Source organism: Cucurbitaria berberidis (genome assembly GCF_010015615.1).
Source record: "Cucurbitaria berberidis CBS 394.84 unplaced genomic scaffold K460scaffold_4, whole genome shotgun sequence".
Lineage (NCBI taxonomy): Eukaryota > Fungi > Ascomycota > Dothideomycetes > Pleosporales > Cucurbitariaceae > Cucurbitaria > Cucurbitaria berberidis.
In genome coordinates this window covers 1007563-1024312 of record NW_024468938.1, presented here as the reverse complement: position 1 = coordinate 1024312, position 16750 = coordinate 1007563, and the positions used below count along the sequence as shown (strand labels likewise).

The 16750-nt window shown below is 52.2% G+C and overlaps 8 protein-coding genes across 8 annotated transcripts; 4 read left to right on the top strand and 4 right to left on the bottom strand.

The window, feature by feature from the left end:
- Window positions 1-541: 541 nt before the first annotated feature.
- K460DRAFT_367896 (tripeptidyl-peptidase-like protein) lies at window positions 542-3044 on the bottom strand. Its single transcript, XM_040933672.1, has 3 exons — window positions 2472-3044; window positions 1711-2347; window positions 542-1661 (listed from the first exon to the last, which is right to left on the bottom strand). The coding sequence occupies exons 1-3, from the start codon at window positions 2658-2660 to the stop codon at window positions 643-645; spliced, it is 1845 nt and encodes a 614-aa protein (XP_040785539.1). The 5' UTR covers window positions 2661-3044; the 3' UTR covers window positions 542-642.
- Window positions 3045-4043: 999 nt separating this feature from the next.
- Window positions 4044-4856, bottom strand: K460DRAFT_378227 (HAD-like protein; the record flags this gene model as incomplete). Its single annotated transcript, XM_040935049.1, has 3 exons — window positions 4044-4602; window positions 4650-4683; window positions 4742-4856. The coding sequence occupies 3 exons, from the start codon at window positions 4854-4856 to the stop codon at window positions 4044-4046; spliced, it is 708 nt and encodes a 235-aa protein (XP_040785538.1).
- A 2518-nt stretch (window positions 4857-7374) lies between these two features.
- Window positions 7375-8797, top strand: K460DRAFT_367892 (uncharacterized protein). The gene has a single exon (XM_040933671.1). It carries the CDS (start codon window positions 7395-7397, stop codon window positions 8610-8612), a length of 1218 nt encoding a protein of 405 aa, XP_040785537.1. The 5' UTR covers window positions 7375-7394; the 3' UTR covers window positions 8613-8797.
- Window positions 8798-9649: 852 nt separating this feature from the next.
- Window positions 9650-10753, top strand: K460DRAFT_291139 (glycoside hydrolase family 28 protein; the record flags this gene model as incomplete). The annotated part of the gene is made up of 1 exon (XM_040929255.1): window positions 9650-10753. The coding sequence occupies one exon, from the start codon at window positions 9650-9652 to the stop codon at window positions 10751-10753; it is 1104 nt and encodes a 367-aa protein (XP_040785536.1).
- Window positions 10754-11530: 777 nt separating this feature from the next.
- Window positions 11531-11781, bottom strand: K460DRAFT_367890 (uncharacterized protein). The gene has a single exon (XM_040933670.1). It carries the CDS (start codon window positions 11716-11718, stop codon window positions 11554-11556), a length of 165 nt encoding a protein of 54 aa, XP_040785535.1. The 5' UTR covers window positions 11719-11781; the 3' UTR covers window positions 11531-11553.
- Window positions 11782-12044: 263 nt separating this feature from the next.
- On the top strand, window positions 12045-12872 carry K460DRAFT_407347 (uncharacterized protein; the record flags this gene model as incomplete). Its single annotated transcript, XM_040937063.1, has 3 exons — window positions 12045-12297; window positions 12350-12670; window positions 12727-12872. The coding sequence occupies 3 exons, from the start codon at window positions 12045-12047 to the stop codon at window positions 12870-12872; spliced, it is 720 nt and encodes a 239-aa protein (XP_040785534.1).
- A 548-nt stretch (window positions 12873-13420) lies between these two features.
- Window positions 13421-14294, top strand: K460DRAFT_418116 (uncharacterized protein; the record flags this gene model as incomplete). The annotated part of the gene is made up of 3 exons (XM_040937922.1): window positions 13421-13709; window positions 13762-13929; window positions 13987-14294. The coding sequence occupies exons 1-3, from the start codon at window positions 13541-13543 to the stop codon at window positions 14292-14294; spliced, it is 645 nt and encodes a 214-aa protein (XP_040785533.1). The 5' UTR covers window positions 13421-13540.
- Window positions 14295-14854: 560 nt separating this feature from the next.
- K460DRAFT_396393 (UDP-Glc/Gal endoplasmic reticulum nucleotide sugar transporter-like protein) lies at window positions 14855-16576 on the bottom strand. Its single transcript, XM_040936099.1, has 2 exons — window positions 16171-16576; window positions 14855-16108 (listed from the first exon to the last, which is right to left on the bottom strand). The coding sequence occupies exons 1-2, from the start codon at window positions 16383-16385 to the stop codon at window positions 15073-15075; spliced, it is 1251 nt and encodes a 416-aa protein (XP_040785532.1). The 5' UTR covers window positions 16386-16576; the 3' UTR covers window positions 14855-15072.
- Between the last annotated feature and the right edge of the window lie 174 nt (window positions 16577-16750).

The window sequence follows — 16750 nt, the reverse complement described above, 5'->3', positions numbered from 1 at the left end:
TCAATTTCTCAAGCGCGTCGCTCTTTTCGCGTAATGGCCTGTGCCAGTTCGTATCGCATGATAGGGGCGAGGCGGCATTGGCTGCCTTCAAAATGATGACGATCTGCTACTCCGCCTTCCAGAAACCGGCGGTCGCAGCTTCGCCAGGCCGACGAAGGATTGAACAGCTGTGGTCAATGCTTGTTGAGCTTGTCAGGCTTCCCGTAAATTAGCTGTCAAGCCATTAACCGAATAAGGCAGCTCCAAAAGCCGTCTGGGTCCGGCGACCGAAAACCAAGACTAGAAACCGATCGTAGAGTGGAATCGACTCACTCGTAGCTGTGTGTATCGCTGAGAGGGCAATTGACTGTGTTCAGCGTTCCGTGAGATGGTTGAGCTCTGAGGTTAGGTGAGGAGTCGTGAACGTCGTTGAGATGTCAACGGTTGTGGCGTAATGACAAACGAATCAGATCTAGCGTGGCGTTGGTAAAGGGGAGCTACGACCGTCACGTCACCGCAGACTCACTGATAGACATGAGAGAGGTACACTTCAAAATGGAGCCATGCGAATGCTTCATATTTCATTATTCTAGTTCTAAGATTCAATGATCCGCCATCGGCGTCCGCATTACGAAGCGTTAACAACTCCGCTAAACGTCGAGCCTAGAATTTACCTCCAAGACCACGACGTCCAGCATATCCACCAGATTGCGAGATTCGCAAAAGCTTCTCGAAGTCTGGAGTGCCGTGACCGGTGACTGGGTCCCAGCCTTCAGTGGCATTCCACGAAGCGTACGGCACCAGTGGCGCCTTCAGGCCCGAATAGATCGACCTGCCAGTGCATCCAGTAGAGCCTCCGTTCACGATGTCGTTGAGGCCTCTATAACCCTGAGAGTAGATCCAAGGGTTCAGGAAGCCCAAGGCAGGCTTTCCGGTAGCAAGGCGAGCGTTGTTCAAGAGCGCGACGACGGACGCAAAAACAGGCGCTGAAGCGCTAGTTCCTCCAACTGAAATCTCCCTGCCTTTGTCTACGACGCGGAAGCTTCTACCTTGAGCGGCGACATCTGGGAACCCGCGACCATCGCGGTTGTAGAGGCCTTCCCAACGGCTGCCGAGCTGCTCGAGGTAACCAGATACAGCATCCTCCTGGTAAGCTGGGCGCAGCCATAGATCGGAGAAGCCTCCAGACGAGAAATCAACAGCCTGTTCTGGCTCGACTCTAGCGGTACCACCTACGGAAGTGACATACGGGCAAGAGGCAGGGAAAATTGGTAGGAAGCGGGTGGTGTTCTTGCCATCGTTTGTCTGACAAGCTGACCCGACACCAGTATCGCCGCTGGAGAAGATGACTGACACACCGCGAGTGCCGAGCTGACCGATCAGGTCACATACCTTCCTAGCGTACTCGGCAGGCACGCTCTGCTCGTCTTCGCCATACGAGGTTGTTAGCACCTGGGGAAGCTTCTCATTCTCAAGGCCGACAAGGTACGTGAAGAAGTCCAGATACGGCTCATTTTCGTTATCAGCTTGAGTTGGTTGATCCAGGTCCGGGACAAGAATGCCACGTCCAGAGGTGCTGTAAAAGTTGGTCTTGATCGCGGGTGCTACCAGACCTGCCGTGTATTGGACGTCGAGATTGGCTTCTACGCTGTCTTTGGTGGAATTCTGGTCGAGGAGACCGCCTATCGCACATATCAGAAAGTATCAACGGGGAGCTACAGGTATACGCACCATTGACGGAAGTGAAACTAAACTTGCTTCCAACAGCATAAGGGGCAAAAGATCCAGCAAACTGATCAAAGTCGGCATAGCGCGCATACTGCTCGAGGAAACCATTGACACCGATAGTGACATTAGCCTTCTGATCGGCCTTGTAGCCGGCATAGTTATACAAATCGGCCAGACAGGCCGGGGTAATGGCAGTATTGCAAGTCGCATTGATCGCCTCAACTGAAAACGGGGCTTCTTCCTGGGTAAGAACGTTGCTCCGTTGCGGTCGGATCTGGCCAAATCGAGTAGTCGGCTGGATCATGTCGATATGGCTGCGAACCTCCTTTGGAACCGAGTAGCTTAGGGAACGGATCTTCTTGATCGTGGGACGGATTTCACTCTGGTACGTTTTGAAGGACGTGCCCATCATCTCTTCTGCACGCTTGACCGGAGCATAGAAGTTAATCCACTCGCCATCGTTGTGAATGTCTCTCGACTCTATACCGGCCGACTCGAGCCAGTACAGAACAGCAGCCGTCGATTCCGCACGTGGCTTGATGAGGTCTTTGAGCTCCCCACGCTCTAAGTGCTGGCCGTAGCGAGGGTGGCTAGGGGTAGACACCTCCATGAGAGTCCTTTCGAACAAGTCAGGATTTTCCTGTCATAGTCAGCGAAAGAGATCGTAAGAACATCTAGAGAGGCTCGGCACACTCTGCAACCACCAATTGAGATCTGCAAAGCATACCATGCGCCTCCAGTGTTTCAAGAGCGTGTGTACTTACCGAGCGTACAGCAATGCGGAAATGCAACTTGCGATCTTGCGACGGAGCTCCGACTTCATTCCATCCCTCAGGAACGCGGCGCAGGTGTTCAACGGTCTCGCTACCGTCCTCAATGTGATAAACACCCGAAGTCGTCCCGCAATTGACACCAGCGATGGCCAACAGGCCCGTGAAGAGAGCGTACCTCATGGTAAGAACTGGGGGGTGATATCGTATGAACAATCCGAGGAAATGCAAACAAAAGCCCGACAATGTAGCAATAACACTCGGAGAACCCAACTACCTGCGCTTCTAGGCAAAGTCGCTCGAACACAGGGTGGATGAGCGTGAAGGTCGAGAGACGATGGACGAGGATGTTCCTACCGGGGCACAACACCACTTATATCACCCTTTCAACATTGCCTCTGGCGTCATTTTAAATAAACAAGCTCTCTAAATCAAGAAGGCGCGAAAGCAACAACCCACCCCTTCCCCCCGGACGTTTCATGCAGGTCCGGGAACCAAAACGATCGCCACCCTTGCACACGGCCAGCTCAGCCCTGCATGTGCCAAACGCGGTCGTGACACGTCGAACAAGGGCACGATTACGCCAAGCGAAGCGTCGCTGATTGGACGAGAAGCTCATATCCATATCATCGCACTATACGCGCATGAATCGGCTGTAGCGGATGGGATGCCACGGATGGGAACCAAGGCTACTTTAGGCCGGAGAGCACCGGGGATGAAGCGGCTGCGTCGAGTATCGTCGTCTCAGTATTATGCGGCTGTGTGGCACAGTGACATGTTCAACCCCAAGATGACAAGCAACGACTTGGATGGATGAGGAGGAGGAGCAAGGCGGGCGGAGAATGCTTGGGAAGCTTAGTGTAGTTTTGGAGAATGTGAAATGTTAGCGCTAATGCCATGCCTCGCTGTGGGCGGATACGCCGGCTTTCCACGGCATTTTCGTTGTACTTCGCGGTCCGATCTTGACTTCATCCATATTGTATCTGAAACGTAGTTGGACATGCCAGAGGGCGATCTTGTCTTGGTTAGGCCTGCGCCAAGGGACTTGGCGCCTCCATGGAGATCCTCTGTCAAAGTTAGCCTGGAGGAGTACAGTTTTATTGCTTCTTGAGACAAAATTTTGTCAAAGTTGCCTAGAGAATTAGAGTATTATTGCTTCTTGAAACAGACTCTTGCGAACGACGCTAAATGGATGCATCTGTAATACTTGTTACACTAGGCGTCGACGCGAGTTCGTGACGAGGTTGACTCTTCAGATAAACGCGAGGGTGCGTGTAGATCCCAGGCTTCATAGCTGATAGGCTTGGTCCCTGCCTCTCTGTTCCCCGCCGCTTCGGATGAGTGGGTCTGACGCACGGTCATCACGTTGCACTCGTGAGCGTACCTGCAGAGGAGGGTTCTACACGTGCGACACAGTTGCTTTGGAAACGCTATGAAGGTCTCACTGGACGCCATGTCGTGCCTTGTACCTAGATTGAGCACCAACTCTGCCAAACAATCGTATCCAAGAGCCCATGAAGTATATTTCCTTAGCGCTTTCAGGGGGTGTTCTATACCAGGCCTTTGTCACCCACTCTCCTCATTGGCTTCGACTATTCCCTCGAATCCATTCTCTAAGATCTCGATCAAATCATCCAGCTGCTCCACTACAAGATCCGTGTGTTGATGCTCGGCGAGGTGCTTATTTGTTTCATTGACCAGAAGAACCGTCGCTGCTCCAGCACGAAAACCCGCTGTCATATCATCGATCGAGTCACCGACCATGATTAAGCTCCTACCTCCATCTTCATGCATCCAATCTTTTGCAATGTGCAAGATGCCTGCGGGGTCAGGCTTCGGTGGCCTGAACTCTCGTGTCACGACCGGGCTGAACTCCGAGGATGGCAGAAAGGTGGTAAGGAGGTGATTGACAGGTGCGTCAAAGTTTCGCGTACAGATGCCCTTCTTGATGCTTCGTGAGTCCAGGTAGTCCATGAGCTCAACGAGACCAGCTTGTGGTTGTTGGGATTTCATGGCAGTGCGCTCGATATTGCGAATCTTCTCGTGGGCTTCTTCCTGCTCGCTCTCTGGTAGTGAATAGATGTGATCAAGTATGTCCGTTGGTTTGCTGATTCCGAGGGCTGCCCTGATTGGTATGAGTAACAGTCCCCAGCTCATGTTACTTGCTCTTACCGCATCTCTGCGAACATGTAATTTTGAGGCAAACCTGTGCTTTGGTCAGCGCGTCGCCCTCTCTACTTCTAGTCTTGTGAGACAGGACTTACATAACGTTCCATCTACATCGAACACGATGCCCTTCAATAGAGGCCTGTCGTCATCTTCTTTCCTTTTTCTAGGATCTAACGGTGCAAACCGCCGAGGTCGCACGGGCGGGGTCATCGAATTGATCGACCGCGTCGCGTTCACGTAAGTTGAAAAGATCCGAGGAATAAATCGGGGAGCTCCAGTTAGAATTTTGAGATGATTGGAGGTTTGTAAAAAGACGGCGCTCATGACTGTGAGGTTGAGCAAGTCGATCTGGCCATCCTAGGATGTGGGTCCATTTCAGCCGCGCCTGCGCCTGTGGCTTGTATGGAATGACGTAGATCTGCATTCATTCCACTCCACAGCTCTGCATCGCCCATCTTCTGTGTGCACACAAACACTCACTACTTGACGTTCACGTCAATTCCGTTGGCCAGCGCCATCGGCGCTTGAATCGAAAGCACTCCGGTTCCAGATTCGACCACTACAAGATTGGATCGTGGCCTGGGTGTTGACAGTCCTCTCAGTTTACTTCTCATCGCATCACCACTAGCTCTATAAACCGTGTTGACGTCGCACCGCTTCCTAACACTGCACTTTCAACTGGTAGTCTTGTAAAGGCCCGAAAGGTTGTGGCAGGCTTAGATGGAGCCGAGACGCTATGTTCCTTGCATTGGACGCACGAAGCCAAGGGCGGTGCAAAGCAAGACTGAGCGCGGTGCATCCTTTCTTCATCATTACTTCAATTACCATGAAATTGGGACTACTTTATATATGACTCTCTTCTTGCGCAACAGTAGTACGCCATAGCGAACACTCCCCCTTCCATTCTCGTGACCTACATTCGCGATACTGAGCTAGATTGTACCGTGGCCATCATTCGGATATCGTTGCATAGAACGCAAACAGATTGGGGCTCCATCATTCAGCCTTTGGGAATATCGCGGGGTTGCAACGAAGCATAGGATGGTTTTGTCCGACCTCAGGAGCAGCGACTGAGACACGGAAAGAAACAGTCTCGCTAATATGTCGGCGCTTAGAAGTAAAAATCAAATCCGCGATGGCCTCATAAAGTATACCACTCCTCTTTTACTCTTTTATTTTAACTCTTAGTATTGACTGAACTACTTTCTCCAACATTCACACCACTACGTTAACTGGTCTCGGTTCGTGTCACCATTTTGACTCAAGAGTGCAGTTATCTGGTACTATTTCTATATGGCTTTAGTTGGGACAGGTGTAGATGTCCATTACCTAAGTGTGGTATTATGGGCAAGATAAGGCTGTAGACACCAGTCCATAACCAGATTTTGACTGCGGCGAGGGCGGCGTGTACAATCTTACTATTACAAACGTCCTAGGGTAGCCAGTTAAACAGAGATGTCTTTATAGTATCAGAGCTTGCACGGGTATATATGTCAGCTGTAGGTATCAATATAGAGTAACCATCGTAAATGATACAATATGGCTGGTAATGGCGCTGGAAAGGTGCGAAGTGCGGGACTGTTTGACGACGTTGCATACACAGTACGATGGTGCAAAGCTGCGTGGTGGACGACCGTTGGTTAGACCTATCCTGGAAGATTCAATGTAATCACGAACATCTCCTCGCCCAGAGTGTTCCACGGGACCAACTATAGCCCCCCTATGGCGTAGGTGCTATTATAATCTTTTGTCTTGCGACGAGCTGCGGCGAGGGCTCGTGAGCGCGGATCGAGATGCACGGAGGGCAAACGGTCGCAGACAGTTGACATTATCAGACATCTCAAAACTCAAAGGAACCCGAAATTATAACATACTCTTGTCGTCGGCCGGCGCTTGATAGTCTCAAACTTGCTTGCTGGAATCGAGGTGAAAGCTTGTCAACGGGCTTGACTGAGAAAAACAAAGCAAAGGAGCCGCAACTATCACAGAGATCTCTCACCTCTGTATTCTTCAGATGCGGCCTATCCTACCTATCGCCTACCCAAACACCTACTAAGCTCACACCGAGCCGAAGCCAGCCAGCCGGCCATATTTTCAACCGGCTCTGAGTAGCCAGGCATCAATATGACGAAGTCAGGACTTTTTCATGCTGGCATCGCAGTTCGATCGTGCGATCGCGGTCGGCTAATTACGGAAAGAGTAGCATGTCGCTACGACACGCAAGTATTAGAAAAAAAGAAAGACGTTCGGGATTCGGCAAGGAAGCACGAATACAGGCACAACATTCTCAATATCCTGAGAGCCGCGTGCACCCAACCAGCAAGCGCTAACCAAGAAGACGTGGACATGGAACATGTTGAGACTGAACCAGTTGAGAAACTTCTTCACAAGTTCGTGAGTTTGGCAGAGACACTTGACCATTCGAAAGCTGTGGCTATGAACTTTGGAGACAAAGAAGGTGAAGAAGAAGTGCCACTTGCACGAGCGTGGAATGACGTACGAGAAGACGTCTCTGGAAGACCAGGTGTATCGCTCGTTCATCGGATGGAGTTCTTCGACTGCCCATCTGTACGTGATGGTCTTCTGCATCCACTCTCCGTTGCGCTTCTAGCCTACCGATTGGGCGGGCCTATCAATGCAGCCAATACAGCATACGCGCACACATGGAAGCTACCCGAGATGTCTGAGGAAGAGAGCTTCTACACGGAAGGAGACAGTGGAGACCTTTTTGACGATTATCGAATAACGATGGTGTGGGAGACGCAGGAAGAACAAGCAACGAGCGCTTCCGGCAAACATCATATCTTCTTGACTGGCGATGCGACACCAAGGCCGCTTGAGATTTTGAATCCTACCCAGGCCAAAGATAATGCCCCAGTGACCATCATCTATGATTCCAGGAGTGCGGCACTTTACTATGATTGTCCAGAGCCGGAGGCGGTTAGAAACAGCGTCACCCTGGATTTCCACCTCAATACTATTACAGATAGCGATATCCAGTTGCTTTCAGCCAGCTCTGAGGAAATGGAATTGGAAGAAATCACCCTGACGAAGCTATTGACGAGCTTCCCCGTCGTCGACTACACTACGCGTTTCCACCGACTACTCTTCGACACCGAATCGCTCAACGCCATTGTCGCGAAGCTTGCTACGATCGATGTTCCGACACCGCAACCTGTTCCAAATACCTCCAAGCCATTGCTCGAACGTTTCGAAATATACAAGAGGGAGAATTGGGCTCGCGTCCCGCCCCTGATTAAGAGCATAGAGAACGATATCCCAATATCCGGCACGTACAGTTCAGCCGGTAACTTCTTGGACACCCTGATTATGAAGGCCCGCCGCGATGTACACCTACCGATTGGTATGAACCTCTTTCCACAAACGCCCCTAGCCGAGAACCGGGAGTGCGCACGCAAGCTCGTCCGCGACCTACCAGGCGAGTTCGTCGAGGATCGGCTCATGAACTATGCTTCGACTCTAACCGTCTCGTATACAAGTCTAGACCTGCTCTCGACGCTGGATCTGCACAAGATAGCAACGCAGATAGAACGGCGCTGCCTCGAGATCATCGTGAAAGGCTTCGTGGACAACGCGTGCCATATACCTTCCATCGCGGCCCTCGCGTCTGCATTTGGGAGTGCACTCAACGGGTCCAAAGAGATCCACGTCGCCCCAGAACCATGGGTCGACGACAGCGATATGCAAGTATACCGGACACGATGTCTCTACTTGTTCTGGTGCGCGGACTGGCTGGTCTGTTATCTTGGAAAGCCTGAGATGGGGCCGTTCATGGTGATTGATGGGGAATCAATCAAGGAGGGGTTGGTACGAGTGAGAGCAGAAATTGGGCGTGCGGCGCAGTTGCTGCTGAGGAACTGGGCTGCTTGGAGCATGTTTGTGGAAGGGCTGCCCAAGGGAGGGTTTTTTGTCCGACGACCTGGGGAACTCGAGGAGGCAGGATAGCTTCGCGGGCCTTTGCGACTTTTTTTAGATGGTCGACAGTAAGGTCGCTGAGGCTGGCTGGTCCAGGTGTTTCATGATTCGTGTCTTCTCCGCGGTTCTAGGGGCTATTCGGTCGATGCCGGCGAGCCATGTTTCACGGCGGGTTTGTCGACCGTTCGCATTGATGGCAGATGGGACTAGTATGCCGAAACAGGCGAAATGAAGAATGGATGGAACAATAAAGATTGATCGTGGAGACTGGCAGGCGATGGCAGTTCATGCTAGCGCCACACTAGTCCTAGTCCCCGTTTCAATCCCGGCATGCCATCGGCTCTCCCTCCTGAATGAAATATTCTCCGTCACCCTCTTCCTCAAGCGTCGTCTTTTCCATCAATCAACACCGTTGTAGCGTCCGCATGCCCACATATGGCCCCATTTCGCTCGTTGCACCAACCCATCTCCTCACAAAATACATCTAGACTCGACGGCGGTTCCTGTTTCGTTTCACCAAGCCTCTCCCGCAATTTGGGCAGACGTGTGGGTTAATGCTTGTTTAATGACAAACGGCACTAGATCTTCCGAACGAGAGGCTTGGTTCTCTGGGCGAGATTGCTTAAGCAGATCTCATGGGTGCAGCTATTTTCCCGTCGCTACTTGGGGTCACAGGAGACAGAGACATGCAGTGGAAACGCATCGCATCACAGAGCACGGAAATATCGCAACTGCGGCGTGCATGATCATGGAAGAAATGTTTCCACGGGCGTGCCTGTCAGCCAGGTCCACAGGGGCGCCACCCGCTCGGACTCCTCATCTCCTAGTCGGCCCTTAATTTGTCGTGAGGACAAGCCTTGCCCAGAACGACAAGCCTCGGACGAACAGGCTCGTGACCACGACTCTGGGTCCTTGCCACATGTTTCGAGGGTAGGTTTGTAGCTCTGGATGTTTTGTATAAGTATCTTGGTCGGTACCCTCTCAATCATCATCAAGTCATTCATTCCATTCAATCTTTACTACCTTCTATTCACTCAGTCACTCACTCTTTATCAACCATCATCATCATGGTTGCTATGTATCTTTCCTCCCTGCTCATCGGCGCTGGCGCGCTTGTCTCTGCTGCTCCTGCTGGCCTGGATGCGCGTGCTGGCTGCACCTTCACCGATGCTGCTTCTGCCATCAAGGGCAAGGCTGCTTGCAGCGCCATCATCCTCAAGGGCATCGTTGTTCCCGCCGGTACTACTCTTGACCTGACTGGTCTCAAGGCCGGAACTTCTGTCACCTTCGAGGGCACCACTAGCTTCGGTTACAAGGAGTGGGAAGGTCCCCTGATCTCAGTCTCTGGTACCAACGTCAAGGTCATTGGCGCCCCCGGCAACGTCATTGACGGAAACGGTCCTAAGTGGTGGGACGGCAAGGGTGGAAACGGTGGCAAGAAGAAGCCCAAGTTCTTCTTCGCCCACAGCATGAAGCAGTCCTCCATCACCGGACTCAACGTCAAGAACACCCCCGTGCAGGGCTTCTCCATCAACACCTGCACTGGTCTCACTCTCGACCACATCACCATCGATAACACCGCTGGTGATACCGCCACCAATGCTGGCCACAACACTGACGCTTTCGATGTCGGTTCTTCCTCCGGAATCACCATTTCCAACGCTGTCGTCAGGAACCAGGACGACTGCCTGGCTGTCAACTCCGGCACAGATATCCACTTCATCAACGGCTTCTGCTCCGGTGGTCACGGTATCAGCATCGGCTCCGTTGGTGGCCGCTCCGACAACGTCGTCAAGGGTGTAACCATCACCGGCTCCACCATTGAGAACTCTGACAACGGTGTCCGCATCAAGACCATCTCTGGCGCTACCGGCTCCGTCAGCGGCGTCACCTACAAGGATATCACCCTCAAGAACATCCAGAAATACGGCATTGTCATCCAGCAGGATTACCTTAACGGATCCCCCACTGGCAAGCCCACCACTGGTGTTCCCATCACCGGCCTGACCATCCAGAACGTCAAGGGTACCGTTGCCGCCAAGGGCACCAACGTCTACATCCTCTGTGGAAAGGGCAGCTGCTCCGGCTGGACCTGGGCCGGTAACAGCGTTACCGGTGGAAAGAAGAGCACCGCCTGCCAGAACATCCCCTCCGGTGGTGCTTCTTGCTAAGCGCCTTCGGGTTCCATCTCCCAATCGCGGCGATGAAGCCTGAGTGGTGGTAATTTTGGTGCGGCCTCGGGCTCACGTCTTTTCTCTTGTACATCTTCATATTAGTATATATTACATTCGCACACAACTTTGTTGTGCTTCACTCTACCTTTGGGTCCTTGCTCTGTCTGCTTTTTTGTGATTACCTTTATTCCAATTCATGACTCCCCATCTGCGCTTTTAACCTCAGAATATTTTCTAATCACAAACGTTAGCCTCTTAGGCACGAGTTGGAGCCTAATCCAGCCGCGTGATCAAGGTCACACGAACTAATCTATGAATGTGACTTACGCACGTCAAACGGTCCTTTAGCGCGGATATACTGGCATAGTCCGCTTGCTCCAACAACGTCACCTTTCACGTCTCTTACTCTGTCTACTTAATTTACGGCTTTCAACTCGTTCAACCTCTCCAACAACATGGACGGTGATCTTGCAGATGTCGAGCCTAACCCAGAAGACAACCCTGGGCATGGTGGACACAACTTGCCAACCCACCCAGATACTCTCAGAGAGAACAGAGACGCAGAAGTCTTTGCCGCCCAGAACGAAGTCATCAGCGCCCTCCCTATTGACGAAGATGCCCGTAAAAAGCTGCAAGGTGCCCTTGACTCCTCAGGACTATGGCCTTCATGCTTTCGCCCCGATGGTCCTCCGGCCGACGTCCCTGTCGGTACCCTGGAGAGGTGGTCCATGGCAGATGATCGCGCTCTTCTCTGCATACGACGGAACTGCAGCCTCTTGCCCAAATACTTCGGTGCATTATTCTTCCCGAACCGTGGCAAAAGCGCAGCGGTTAGCAGGTGGGCAAAGCTGGTCGCAGATCCCCACACGAGCTGGAATAGGGCTAACGATGAGTTGCTGCTTAGGATGTTCGAGGATCATGGAGAGAAATTTGAGGAGTTCAAGGACTTCTTTGAGGGTCATCTTCGGGCGTACGATCTAGAGCTTGCTTATGCCTTCGCGAAGAATAAGAAGGACAACCCGCCGAGGACTGCAAGGAAAGGGCTACAGACAGAAAATTAGGCGCAAAAGAGCCTGCCAGAGGGCTTTCCAAGAGAGGAAATAGCATCTTTCATACAGATCTCTAAAAATGCGCACTGCTTTCACTGGAACAAAACTGACTCACGCGGCACCACAAAGAAACGTGTTACGGTGTCTGCACGGTCTATAGCTCAAAGTAATTATATTATTCCATACTGTGATATTGACGCAATTACACGATAACAACTACGCGATCGGAAAACACCACCATGAGCAACGAGGGCAGCCTGCAAGGCCGCATTACACTTACGGCACTGGCAACTTCCTTCAACATCCATGAAGCAGCGCTCAAAGTAGCTCTCGAGGGCGCGTTTGACCTTCTCACAAGCATTCAGAATCCTGCGCTTGCGCTACATATGACGTTAATTCGACTCGGATATCGCTTCAACCCGCAAGATTTCTACGCTGTGATGAACGCCTTCCGCCGCGATTTTACTGGCTTTTTGGACGACGCGGAAATTGGTAGGAAGGGTCGTGAGGTTATTCGTGGGCTTGTGCTAATCTTGGATTATAGATGCAGAATTGCACGTTCACGTACCGCGGATGCGCTCGAACCCATACCGCGGGATTCCTGGCAGGCATTTTCAAGGGGAAACCGCTGCTCCTCGTGGCTCCGTGCAAGCAGCCCGTGTGAATGCCATGGCACCGCCTTTGTATCCGTTCTTAGGGGCATCCAGTCACGCTGAAGCGTCCTCTTCGCCATTCCGGGCATCCATCGGAGTTCTCGACTATTATGGAGCGCCTTGGTCATCGGGCCAGCAATATCCAGTGTCTCAAGCAAGGGCAAGCAACCAATTGGAAGACGGCTCTGTGAGATCGTCTATGCATAGAAGTGGTAAGTACTCATTCTTTGTGGGAAAAGCGCGGGCTAACAGTTAGTTCCACTGGCAGGTCATCAGGGAGAAATCGCCACTGTTGAGCGCTTTCCAACTTCCTCATATTTTGAGCTGATAGATGGTCCACCTGAAGCGAGTCGCAATAGCGCCATGGGTACGGAACTAGGGGATGATGGAGATTACGAGGGACTTAGTCAATAAGAGGATTTGGTGGGATGGAAAAGCTGCTGATAAATGGCAGTAAGAGGATTTTCAAAGCGCCTACGCCCTAGTTGAGCTATCGCTGGTTCTGTGAAAGTACTTTGAGTGCGCAGTATCAATACCAGTGATCAACATATTCTGCTATCATGACGATCGCTTCCAATTAGTGTGCTGCACTCCCAAAGCGGTAGACTGAAGCCAATTCTCCTTCACCACCTCTGTGAAAGAAACCCGTCGATTATTTTCCCGTCCGCCCGCATGACTTTCTGTAAAGCGAAACTTTCATCGAATAACAAACTTGCATTTGCTTGAACAGCTCCCACGAGAGCCAGCTGATTCCCCAATCGAATGACTAGATCACCCTCTTCTTCCTGCTGCTCTCAGCAAACCCCCTGAAGAGTCGTATATATATGGAGCCCGAAATCTAGGTGAATCCAGAAACAACAAGGGGAGCAAGCCTCTGAACAATTCCCTCAGTCGTTTGATCCCTTCCTTCACTTTGACTTGTATATACGAATTTCACAGAATCTATACTTCAACTTCGATTTCACCCGTCCTTGGGGACGCCTGGGGTCCATATAAACAATTGTTTCCCACCGTGTTTCTGGATCTGCTCAATCCACACCTCTACTCAACTCCACTCTTCTATACGACGATACCCCCCAATCATGATCGACTCTACGAACCCTTCATCAAGTTCCAGCGACGGAGAGTCCAACGACTCTAGTCACCGTCGCTTCCAACACCTCAACGCATCCCTGTTCCCAGACAACAGGGACGAAGACTACGCGTCTGCATACATGAACCAAGGCGCAAACAACGCCTTGAACCGCCAATGTAAGTCACACTAAACCCATCCGTAGCCGTCTTACTAACAGTTCACTCGTAGCTCCGCCATCAAACCCAGGACCATGGAGCGATCCATCTGAATCGTGGCGATACGACCACGACCAAGTATGGACAGGCGAAGCATGGGTGTATGCCCCCCGACCTCACCAAAGCAGCTCAACGGCGAGCAACACACAAGACCCTGCAGGACCTCAGGGCAATCTCACAGGTGAGACGATACGCACAACCTCCCTGACAGACTCCTCGCTAACGCACAACTCTACAGGTCCACCTAACCAACCCGCCGTTGCTGCATACAGCAATGCAGCTCTACCTCCTGCCAATGCTCCTACGCCTGCCCAGGCGTCCTCTACATCGTCCACTGCACCGCAGACAAGGCAGTGGACAAGCGCAGAAATCCTCCACTTGTACAAGTGGAAGACGATCAAGAAGAAGGGCAACGCCCTGATCTTGAAACAGTTTCCAGGCGAGACGGAGGAGTCGCTCACTGCGGCCTGGAAGCAGTACAAGGCGGAGGGCGAGCGCCTGATGGAGCAGGAGCGGGAGGAAGGTGAAGAGGATGAAGAAAAGTAGGAGCAGGGGTTGGAACAACAGAGGCACGACCAATAGCAGCGGGAATAGCAACAAGGCTCGAATTAGAGTGTTGAGACGAGGAATATAATGCGAGTTGGAGAATACATCGACTAGAGAGATGTCGAATGAGCTGGTGATTAGTGTGGTTGAATAGAACTAGGGTGTCGGAATTCCTCCTAGGGTGATTGCTAGTGGGATCGCGTACATGGCGGGTCTTCGTCGTTGTCTTCGTCCTCTTCTTCCAGGGACGGTCAACTTAGTCCGCCACATTTCGGCGCGGGCGTGGACTTATGTACGCAAGGCTTGTACAAAGTCAGAGCGACATATGCGAGATACCCAGACACACCATAAAAGTAACAAAATAGAAAAGACAGCAAGACATCCTTCTACACTGAGTTAATTACGCGCTGTGTTTGCGTGTGTTGCGGGCCGTTCATCAATGGGGGGTATTTGACAGGGCGGGTTTAATCTTCATCTTGGTCTATGTTCTCACGAGGGCGAGGAGAATTATAACTAGTTCCGTGATATGTAGGCAAAGATGCAAGCATACACGCAAGCATGAATTGAGGAGGTATTTCCTAGCCTGGCACAAGAAGCCTGGTTAGCGGTACGAGAACAAAAGCAAGATAAGTGTACGTTACATGTCAAAATCTTTTCAAGTATGCTCATAGAAAGCTCGAAGTCCATTGGTATCAATCCCCTCCTTATATAAATCTAATCTTCATCTAAACCCTCCCTCCTTCTTCCTTCTACTACCCATGTCAAACCCCTCAAAAAATCACTGCTTCTTCGCCAGCGCCTCCTTCGCAAGCATCTTCTTCTTCTTCTCAGCGCGATTAAACGCGGCCTCAGCCCCAATGCCGCCAAACACCAGCCCCACACCCACCCACTGCATGCCCGTAATCTCATGTCCAAACCACCAAACGCTCCACACCATGGTAAGCATCTTCCTCGTAACCGTCACAGTAACAAGCAGCAACGAGCTAAAGTGAGCGAGGGTGTGGAAAATGAAGACTTGCCCGACGGCGCCGCACGCCGCAAAGGTAAGCACGTCCCAGCCGACAGACGGGTTGGCAGTGACAAAGTGCAGCGCATCGGCGAGTTCGCCGTTGCCCGTGGGCGCGAGGCCGAGCCAGGAGCCCAGGGGTGTACCCGCGATGTAGGGCGAGACGAGCAGGTAGCCGACCGTCAGCGCGGTGGACATGATGTTCTGCGCACACATCATCTGCGGGCCGGTGAATCCCTTGAACGAGCTGAAGATCTGGTCCTGCACGGTATTCGTCAAGCCGTCGAAGAGCAGATTGACGCCGAGGAGGAAGAGACCGAGCGTCTTGGACGCGTCTGCGCTGAGACCCTTTTTCGCCGCCTTCTTCGCCGTCGACGGGTTGTGCAGGGTGAAGACGGCTACGCCGAGCGTCACGCAGCCTATGACTAGGTATTTGTACAGCGGGTACCGCTTCTGGAAGAGCGAGATGTGCAGGAACATGACGGGGAGCAGTTTGCAGCTCTTGGCCAGGATGAAGGTGACATAGTCGATGTGCTTTAGGCTGGCGTATCCGAAGGGCGATGCGAGCGAGGATGTCACGGCGATCAAGAGCAGCGGGAAGAGGATCTTCTGCGAAGGAAAGATGGGCGGGATTCTGCGCGCGCCGGTCTGGGGGTCGCGAGGCGCGGACAGGACGAGGTACAAGAGGCCCGAGATGGCAGCAAAGGCGGATTGAACGGTGTTGAGGAAGATGGAGTATGTGAAGCGCGCGTGGGTAGGGCCGTGGGTGGTGGTCGTCAGGCGCTCTTGGATATGCGCCCAGGTCATACTGCGACATGTCAGTCCTTCTGCTTCCCCCTTGCCGTTCTCTAGAGTAGTTGGCTAACTTACAAACTGGCATATATTCCCCCTACACAGATCATCAACTGCAGCAACCCAGCGTCTTTCTGTTCCTGTGGATTCCGCGCATGAAGCTCTGCCTGCTCTTCAATCTTCTGCTCAATCGAGTGAACCGCGCCGTCTAACTGATGCGAGACACCATTCGCCTGCTTGTACGTCTCGGACGGTACGCGCCGTATCGGCGTGGAAGATTTCGACCGCGCCATGTGTGTTGCGCCGAGATAGGACACGAAAGGGAGCGTGTGAGCGTAGAAGCCAAGTTAAGTAGCCGTAAAGGAGTGTGTTTCGCGCAAGACCGCAGCTTTAATTCTCCAAAGATAGACTTGAAGTAAGAACGAGAGAGAGAGTGTGTGTGAACACCTGGCTTTTGGATCTGGGTTATATCATCATCATCACCCTCGGTTCAGAATGTTAAAGGTGGCATCATCAAGGGCACCCGGAGCTAAGACGGGGGCAACGCGCACCGCACAGACCCACCTTCTCAGCCTCAGAGCCTCGGAAATCGGAACGGCGGCTTCGGAACGGTGCCGATCGCTACGGGGCGCCGCGATCAGATAAGGGTCAAACTTGG